Genomic DNA, 9,756 nt, shown 5'->3' on the forward strand with positions numbered 1-9,756 from the left:
CTTTAACGAGATGGGAAAAACTAATCACCAACTTTATATGGAAAGGAAAGAGGCCCCAGATAAGTGAAGCATTACTAAAGAAGAAGAAGGAGGAGGCTTCACACTCCCCAATCTCAGATACTACTATACAGCCACGGTAGTTAAAACAGCCTGGTACTGGTACAGCAGCCTGGTACTGGTACAACAACAAACATACAGACCAAGGGAACAGAATTGAGAACCTAGAAATAAATCTATACACCATATGGACAGTTAATCTTCAACAAAGGGTTGTAATCCATTAAATGGGGAAGAGATAGTCTCTTTAACAAATAGTGCTGGCAAAACTGAATATCCATTTGCAGAAAAATGAAACAGTATCCATACCTCACACTATACACAAAAACTAACTCAAGATGGATCAAAGACCTAAATGTAAAATCTACAACCATAAAGATCATAGGAAAAAAATAGGGGCAAACCTAAGAGCCCTAATTTATGGCATAAATAAACTATCAAACATAACTAAAAAAGCACTAACAGTAGAAGATAAACCAGACAACTGGGACCTCCTGAAAATCAAATACTTATGCACATGAAAAGACTTTTCCAAAAGAGAACCTACAGATGGGGAAAAAAAATTTGGCTATGACATATCTGACCAGGTTCTAATCTCTAAAATTTGCAGAAAACTCTAACAACTCAACAACAAAAAGACAACCTAATTAAAAAATGAGCAAAGGACATGAACAGACACTTCACCAAAGAAGACATCCAAGCAGCCAACAAACACACGAAGAGAGGCTCGCTATCATAGCCATTAAAACCAAAAACCGAACTGTTGCCATGGAGTCGATTCCAACTCAGAGTGACCCTATAGGATACAGCAGAACTGCCCCCATGGGGTTTCCAAGGAGTGCCTGGTGAATTTGAACTGCCGACCTTTTGGTTAGCAGCCGTAGCTCTTAACCACTACAGAGATGCAAATCAAAACTACAATGAGATACCATCTGTCAACTAAACAGTCCTTCATGATAGAGACCATATAGTATACTTCCTTGTATTGCCCACCTACAATGACATATCAGTGCTAGGGATAATTTACTTACTACATTTTTAACTAATCAAATTAAATACTGTACATAAAAGGCATTAACAGTAATGCATTATACAAAAAACCATAAGGTACTATTATTATTTTAACAGTTCCTTCCCAAGACTCTTCTCCAGACCTAACGGACACCAAGAATCCTCAAAGGTATTGCATCTAACTCTGTAATGACCAGTGTTCTGCCCTGTGCTATATACAACTTTGGTTCTGGACCAGCCCAGCCTCAGTCAGGCCTATCACAAAGCTGTTTCTCTAAGAAGAGAGTAGAGGTAAGCCAAGTATGATATCTCTCACTCTGACAATGTGTGATAGGATAATTGGCTTGGGATTAGGGTTTTATTACCTTAGATCACTTCACCAACTGTTAGGAGGGTCTGTGGAGAAAGAGAGGTGAACCATCTATATGCATTTTTTCATCTAATGCTCAACAATCTTCGGTGTTAGAACCATTCTGACAAGGCTGTCTTCATGTGCGGACACTGACATTTATACGTGTTTTACAACCCTATAAAACAAACTTTTAAACGTTCAGCTTTTCTTCATTACAAACTAATGTGTGCAACTTGTACAAGGCAACGTCATGGAAGCTCCATGGACACATCCAAACCCCCTGAGGGACTGAATTGCTGGGCGGAGGGCTGTGGGGACCATGGTCTTGGGGAATATCTAGCTCAACTGGCATAACACAGTTTATAACAAAAATGTTTGACATTCTACCTTGGTGAGTAGCATCTGGGGTCTTAAAAGCCTGTGAGCAGCCATCTAAGATACTCCACTGGTCTCACCCCTTCGGGAGCAAGGGAGAATGAAGAAAACAAGACACAAGGGAAAAATTAGTCTAAAGGACTAACGGACCACAACTACCACAGCCCCACCAGACTGAGTCCAGTACAATGAGATGGTGCCCGGCTACCACCACTGACTGCTCTGACAGGGATCACAATAGAGGGTCCTGGACAGAGCTGGAGAAAAATGTAGAACAAAATTCTAACTCACAAAAAAAAGAACAGACTTACTGGCCTGACAGAGACTGGAGAAACTCCAAGAGTATGGCCCCTGGACACACTCTTAGTTCAGTAATGAAGTCACTCCCGAGGTTCACCCTTCAGCCAAAGATCAGACAGGCCCATAAAACAAAACGAGAGTAATAGGGCACAAAAGCCCAGGACGAGGACTAGAAGGCAGGAGGGGACAGGAAAGCTGGTAATAGGGAACTCAAGGTTGGAAGGGGCGAGTGTTAACGAGTCGTGGGGTTGTTAACCAATGTCATAAAATAATATGTGTACTAACTGTCTGATGAGAAGCTATTTGTTCTGTGGACCTTCATCTACAGTACAATAAAAAAAAAAAATCTAAATAAATAATGTGTGCAACAGACAACCCTAAACTCATCCCTAAACCCTTCTCTAAGCCTCACCAAAATCCTGATCCTAGGCTTCAGAGATGGGATGGAGTATATGTCGCTTAATTTTAAAAAGTTGGAACGTCTGATGTTTTGGTTTTTTAAGTCATGTCAAAAACCAGCTGCTTCAAGATTTAAAGCAACTCACTTTATAGGAAAAACAAAAACAAAAACTGAGGTTCAAAGATGTAAGAAATTGCCGAGACTATGCCCTCCCCACCCCCCGACACCCTGCTAACTCAGAACTGAAGCCACTCCCAAAGTCCACCTTTCAGCCAAAGATTAAGCAGGCCTATAAAACAAACAACGACACATGCTTCTTAGTTCGATCAAGTATACGAGACCAAATGGGCAACACCGCCCAAAAGCAAAGACAGGAAAGCAGGAAGGGACAGGAAAACTGGACGAATGGACACAGGAAATCCAGAGTTTAAAGGGAAAGGGGGAGAGTGCTGACACATTGTGGGGACTGCAACCACTGTCACAAAACAATTTCTGTATAAATTTTTGAACGAGAAACTAATTTGTGCTGTAAACTTTCACCTAAAACACAATTAAAAAATAAATAACTAAAAGGAGTAAACAGAGATGGGGAAAAAAAGATGCCAAGCAACATGAAGATCACCCAGAAGCAGAAGCTCAAGGGACAAGGACCTTCCTCCAGAGCCAAAGAGAGAGAAAGCCTTCCCCTAGAACGAGCACCCTAAATTCAGACTCTAGCCTCCTAAACTGTGAGAAAACAAATTTCTTTTTATTAAAGCCAAGAGAAAAAAAAAGATGTCAGAAATCTGCTCCAGGTCTCACTGTTAGAAAGAGGCAAAGCTAGGATTCAAACCCACCCAGATCTGGCTGGCTGTAAAGACCACTGTGCTCTTTCCACTACTGCCTTCCAGGGAGCAGGGAGCCCCAGAGCAAGCCACAGGGGCCTGCTCTAACAGCCATTTGCAGAATTCCAAAAAAAGAAATTCTACATATGCCAAAGAATCGTTTTTAAACCCTTGTCTACAGAGCTAATCCTCTCAGCAAGCTTAATGGTTTCAGGCAACATCACTAATAAAACATAGCCCACTCAACCATTAAGTACATAGAGGGCTGGGGAAACATGCTAAAATCTAGGTCATTCTATACATTCTTTCCTCTCATGGTTGAGGTTTGAGGACTTTCTTACCTTACAATAAGACTTACCCATAGATGAAGAAAAGTCTACTCAGATCCTATCACTTTAGGAAACAAAACTGTTAACTAGTTAAGAAAAAGTGCAATTAAGATAATTTCACAATTCAGGAATGCCCTGAGCTGACCTCCCACCACTCACCATTTCAGAGCTCTGCTGGAGTTCCCTGTGATGCTCTCATCTGAAGTGCTCTCAAAGTAAAGCTCTTCAGGAGGGTCACAACTGAATGTATCTTTAGGGAAGTTTATCTAACTCATAATGGACTGAAACCACAGTTGAGTGAACTGGAGATGCGTGAATCCCCAAATATCACAGATCAGTCTTACATGCAGAGAAAGGTCGGATAGGTGTGTTGATCCTAGCTCTATCGTCAACCAGCTATATGACTTAGGACAAGTCACTTAACCTGCCAGGTCTCAGTTAACTCATCTGTTAATGAAGGGTTAAGGTTAGCCTGGAACTATGATTTTAATCTTGTCTGGTCCTGGAACCCTTGGGGATCTAGTAAGTTAAGGGCCCGCTCCCTAAAAAATGCACTTAAGCACGTAAACACAAAATTCTGCATATGGTATTGGGGGGAAGTCATCTGTGGACTCCAGCTTCAGTATCCCCAGCCTGGATGATCCCTCAACCCAATTCTGGTTCTAACATGTTAATGATTTTAAGGAGTCCTGGTAGCGCAGTGGTTAAGTACTTGGTTGCTAACTGAAAGGTTGGCAGTTCAAACCCACCATCCGCTCCATGGGAGAAAGATGTGGCTGTCTGCTTCTGTAAAGATTTACAGTCTTGGAAACCCTGTGGGGAAGTTCTACTTTGTCTTACAGGGTTGCTATGAGTCGGAGTCAACTTGACGGCAATGGGCTTAAAGTTCTGGGAAGACCCTTTAGTCTCTCTCTTCATCTCCTTCCTTGCTCCTCCTCCAGGAGGTGGTAGAAAGTATCTGCAGGCTATGTACTACATACTAGTGGCTGGGTTACTTTCTCAGCAAGGCAGGACAAAGCTGCTCCTCTCAGACCTGTCCTCAAATGGAACCCCTTCTCCTGCACCTGTTCCAGGGCAGGTAAATTCACTAGGACCAAACTTGCACCTTTAAGCTTTGCAGTTGAGCTGCACCATCTGTGAGTGGGTAAGTCCGATGAACTAAGAGGAAACAAGCAGGATGCCCCTTGATTTTCTAGGGCCTTGCAAGGTGTGGCCTGCAGACAGCTGCAACCACACCAGCTGGGAACAGAATCTTGGCCCCAGGCAGACCTACGGAACCAGAATCTTTAGTATCTTCATGGGACTCACCTAGACCCTGATCAAGGGTCCACACTAGCACTATCCAGGATGGTAACCAACAGTCACACGTGACTACTTCAACATAAACTATTTGAAGTTAAACAAATTTTAAAATTCACATCCTCAGATGCACTAGCCACATTTCAAGTACTCCAGAGTCACACTCGGCAAGTGGATACCCTATTGGACAGCGCAGATATGAACACTTCCAGTATCACAGAAAGTTCTGTTAGCACCGGACCCAAACCTGTTTTCCAATCCAACTTTACAAGTAAATCCTACACATCAGGTTTTCAAACCACAGGTTTTAGAAAGCTGAGTACTCGATTGTAATCTAATCTTGAGTCTATTTATCTTATGGGAGGGGGTGATCAGTCAGGCATCCCCAAGCCCCATTATAGAAAGTAAACATATAAATCAAAACAGACTCCTTCCCAATACCAGTAACTCTGTACTAAGAGTATAAGCCTAATGAGCTTTTCCAAAGGCAAAGATCTCCTTAGTAACTACAGGAAACGTCAATGGCCAAGCAAACTGTTACAACAAAGAATAGATGTTAGGCTTTCCCCGTTTTTCACTGCCTCAAAAAGAGCTTAAAAAGATTATCTTTATTTGAACAAAAACTACTATACTGCAGCTGACACCCTTACCCTGGGCAATGGTTCTCCAACTTCAGCGCGCACCGAGCAACTGGACAGGTTTGTTACAACGCAGATTGCCGGGCCTCACCCCAGAGTTTCACATTCAGTAGGTCTGGGTAAGGGTTGAGAATCTGCATTTCTAACCCATTCCCAAACGATGCTGATGATGCTGGTGAGGGACTGCACTTTGACAACCACTGACCCAGCGTGGCACACTTTGAGAAGGCACATACAACGTGAAACTTGCTCGCACACATAGACAAGGGCAGGGGCTCCTGCAAAGAAGGCAGGCTGAAATCAAACGAGCCAGAACGGAGTACTTTCAGCCTCCCTTCTCCCTAGCAAGATACAGCAGCACATCAGACACAGGGTGGGCCGTGGGAAGAACACCAAGTAAGAAACGGTCTTTGATTTTGAATTTACAATGTAGTAACTGAGGAAAACTTAATTAGCTTTCCCTCTCATCTCCAACAGCTAGCTTGCATCTATCACCTATTAACTCCATAAACCTCTGAAAACCAGTCTCTACATACCTCCCCATTCCCCCTAACTCTACTGAACCTGAAATTTGAAAAGCTTCTAATGACTTCCTAATTGCCCAGACCACTGGGGTCTTAGTGTCCATTCTTACAGAACTTTCTATCATACTTCATGCTTTTAGCACTCTGTCTGCTTCAGAAATTCTCATCCACTCATGGGTCACCTTTTTATCTAATTAGACTCTCAGTCTCCTTTATGGGAGACCCTTTTTATCCTTCTCAGAAAGAAAGATTAAGACCAAAGTTCTTAAGCAAGGAATGGGCTCTTTCCTAGAATACTGGCTGAGGTCTACATTAAGGAAGAATGAGTAGAATCTGCAAGTGTCGTTTGTTTAGGGATCAGCTCTCTTAGTATGTAGGCCTCTTTCTGTATATTAAGAGGAGATCTTGTTTCTTTATATCCTAAATAAGGCAAAAGGAAGATGTAGCTGAATTTCAACATCAGCCCACAATTTCTGCCCCAGGAAAAGTAATAAAAAGGTAGAACACCCCTTCCTTTTGCCAGAATGGTCATTCAGCAGGCAAATGGCTAGAGGCAGCACAGATTTTATCTAGAAATTGCTTAGAATTAAAAAGCACACGTAATCTTTTGACTGGTCTTTGTTCTCTTGGTGATCTTACATTTCCACCGCATTGCAACTAAAAGAATAAACAAATGGCCTTGCCCAAAAGGGGAGACACTCCCCAAGCCTGGCAGACCCTCTACAGTCGGCTTAGCGTCTCCTCCTGTCACATCCTTCCCACCGATCATTCCCAGTTTCTACCCAAAGTGTTCTCTTTGATTAACTCTCACGGTTTAACTACCATGTTTATGGGAATTATTCCAAAAGCTCTAGCCTTCATCCTGACTTTTAGCCAGTCCGCCTCCGCTAGAAATTTTTGGCACTTATCCCAACACACCTCAAACTATGAATAAGATACATTTGTCTTCCAACCCTAAAATTCTACAACTGCATCTAACCTTTAATGCACCCCTTCGGCTCCAAACCGGCTCTCCTTCCTGCCATCCCTCATTCTGTCAGCGGCACTCGTGTTCCCTCACCTCAGAGCTTCACGGTCAACTGTGACTCACTCACCACATCCAATTAATCACAACGTTCCAAAGAATGAATGAGACGCAAGGATGAGTGCATATAAACACATGCACAAAGCAGGCACTCAGAAATGAGGTATGACTAAAGAGTAACAAAATCCTTCTCTCCATCCCAACAGTCTCTAACTCTATCCAATCCTACATTACTCTTCCTAAAACTATTCCAGCAGCCTCCTGTCTGGTTCTCTCTTCACCAGTCTTTGCCTAGCCCAACCCATCCTCCATATACCAGTTTCCTTCCTAAAAAAGTAACATCACTCCCCTCCTTAAAAATCTTTGATGTCTCCCCACTACTCAAACGATAAAGTTCAAACTTCTTATATGACATCCACAATTCTGTACGATCGGGTCCCAACTACCTCTCCAACCTCATGTTACCACTCCCTACCATGTACCTTAGAGTCTTGACACATCAGCACACACAGGCTGTCCCTTTGCCTGAAATGCTACTTCCCTCCCTACCTCTTCCCTACTCTCCAACCTGAGTTAACTTCTACCTTACTTGCCTGTCTCCTCTGGGCTCCCACAGAACAGCAAGACACTTCTCATACTGTATAATTATGTACCATGTCTAAACATTCTATTAACAGTGAGCTTCTTTCGCTGGAACCCTGCCTCACTCAACAGACCCTAGGAGATTGCTCACCAGGGCCACGTAATAAATGTCTATTGAATGAATGAGTTTACATATCCAGAAGAATAAAACCTTTTAGTTTTGATTACTTTGGAAGGCTACACAATTCTTTCAGCAATGCAGTCACTGCTCGAAACATTTTTGAACCTCCTCTTTTGCCTTTTTAGTTTACTATTTGAAGAAAATCAGCCCCTTTACTTTATACTCATGAAACACTTTTAGCCCAAAACAGGAGAGTTGAGCTTGAGCGCTGCTATCCTCTCCCCACCCGCTTTTATCATATGGATTTATTCCAAACAACGTCTGGCCCTTTAAAGCAAAAAAAAAAAAATCCTCCTTCAAAGGATGAAAACTTGCCATCCCTGATGATATATAAAACGTGTCATAGGCTCCAAAGACAATTTTAAATAGAATTGCAAAAAAGTTTTGCCAATAGCAGCGCTGACGGAGTAAGTGTAGGATCTCAAAAGACTCCCTATTTGATAGTGAAAAGACTAAGTATGTATGTTTAGGTATAAGTTTTGTTTTATCTCCAAGGAATGTTTCATTTTTACCTTGCTAGGTATTAGGTAAATAAAACCGTTAAGAAAAAAAAATCGTGCCTCAGTCTCTCCAAAATGGGGTTAAGTCTTCCTGTTGCTTCCATGAATGCCAAGATAAATGAAAACTGTAGACTTGTAATGGCTGCTGAACCGATCGATTTCCACAGATGTAAAATCTGACTTGGTAAGTTCATTAGAATATTCTGAAGGCAGAAACACCCTACCCAGAAGCAGCACTGCCCTTTTCCAAGGAAAGGGTTTCATCATTTAAAAGACTGAGGCCATAAGGGCGACAAGAGGGACAGATCCCTATTCTGCTTAATTCAACGTGTATTGAGCACCTGCTGTTTGCTCTGCCCTATTCCAGGTGACCGAGGGAAAAAGAAAATGACACATCCCCAGCACTCTAGCTCTCGACATCATTCCAGACATCATCTCGTGAAAGCACCCATCCCTGGTGAGGCAGTTTACACGTATGACACTCTATTTACCCTCCCGAAATGCTTCGGGGGTGGGGGGCAAATAAATCATATCATCCCTTGTGGGATGGGAGAAAGGTTGATTCTTCCCCGTTACTGGGCTGGGAAAATAGAGTAAACAGCGAGAGGAGGAAGTGGTCTTCACCCTTCCCTGCCCCTCCTGGCCAGAATTTCTGACATCCCAGTCCCAAGCCTGCTTGTTCAGTGAGAAGGAAGAATCAAACCCCCGGCTCCATCTCGCAGAAATGCACACGGACCCAGACACCGCCCGGCCGCATCCCCTGGGAGGTGCAGGTGGAGGCAAGGTAATGGTGGACAGAGAGGGCAGAGGACAGAGACGGGGAGTGCTCGCTTGCCCCTCCGCTGTCCCCCTCCATCCCTAGTAGTCGCTGCCAAGGCAACCCGAGGCCGCAGGGCCGGGGACCCCCTATTCCCCGCCCACGATGGGTACCTTCGAGTACTCCTGAGCCAGCTTCTGGTACTTCCCCTGCAACTCTGCCGAGGCCATGGCCTCCCCCGCCCCGTCCAGGCCAGGCTGCCCAGGACGCTCAGCCCCGCCCCCAGACCCTAGCCCCAGACACGCTCCCGGGTACAGCTCCGCCAGCGCCCGCCCGCTCCGCCAGCGCCACAGCCGCCGCACCTCCTCCTCCACTTCCGGGTTCGCCCGGTGGGAGGAAGGCGGAGTAGGGCCGGGGGCGGGGCGACTGCCAGGGGCGGGGCGACGTCTTGACTTAACCGCCCCGCCTTCTTACGCCCCAGGACGTGCGCGTGCACCCTCACTGGCGCGCCTGGGCTCTGACTCTGGGGCGAGTGGGCGCCATCTTGATGCATGGTTCAAGATGGCGACATGGAACCGAGAAGGAGAGACTCGAAAGGCGAAA

General features: G+C 44.4%; 1 protein-coding gene across 3 annotated transcripts in view; it reads right to left on the minus strand.

Annotated features, from left to right (window-relative positions):
- Positions 1–9,529, minus strand: part of PPP1R21 (protein phosphatase 1 regulatory subunit 21) — a 72,851-nt gene extending 63,322 nt beyond the window's left edge. The window contains exon 1 of one of the 3 annotated variants that reach the window (XM_023735335.1): positions 9,516–9,529. Coding sequence is in view for 1 of the 3 variants with exons in the window: in XM_023735327.1 (XP_023591095.1) it covers positions 9,327–9,383 (57 nt within the window). In the remaining 2 variants the exon portion in view is untranslated. Of the gene's footprint in view, positions 1–9,326; positions 9,492–9,515 lie in introns of those variants that run through there. The other 2 variants (XM_023735330.1, XM_023735327.1) reach the window with 2 other exon arrangements.
- Between the last annotated feature and the right edge of the window lie 227 nt (positions 9,530–9,756).

The sequence above is a fragment of the Trichechus manatus genome, unplaced genomic scaffold, assembly GCF_000243295.1.
Source record: "Trichechus manatus latirostris isolate Lorelei unplaced genomic scaffold, TriManLat1.0 scaffold00005, whole genome shotgun sequence".
Taxonomy (NCBI): Eukaryota; Metazoa; Chordata; class Mammalia; order Sirenia; family Trichechidae; genus Trichechus; species Trichechus manatus.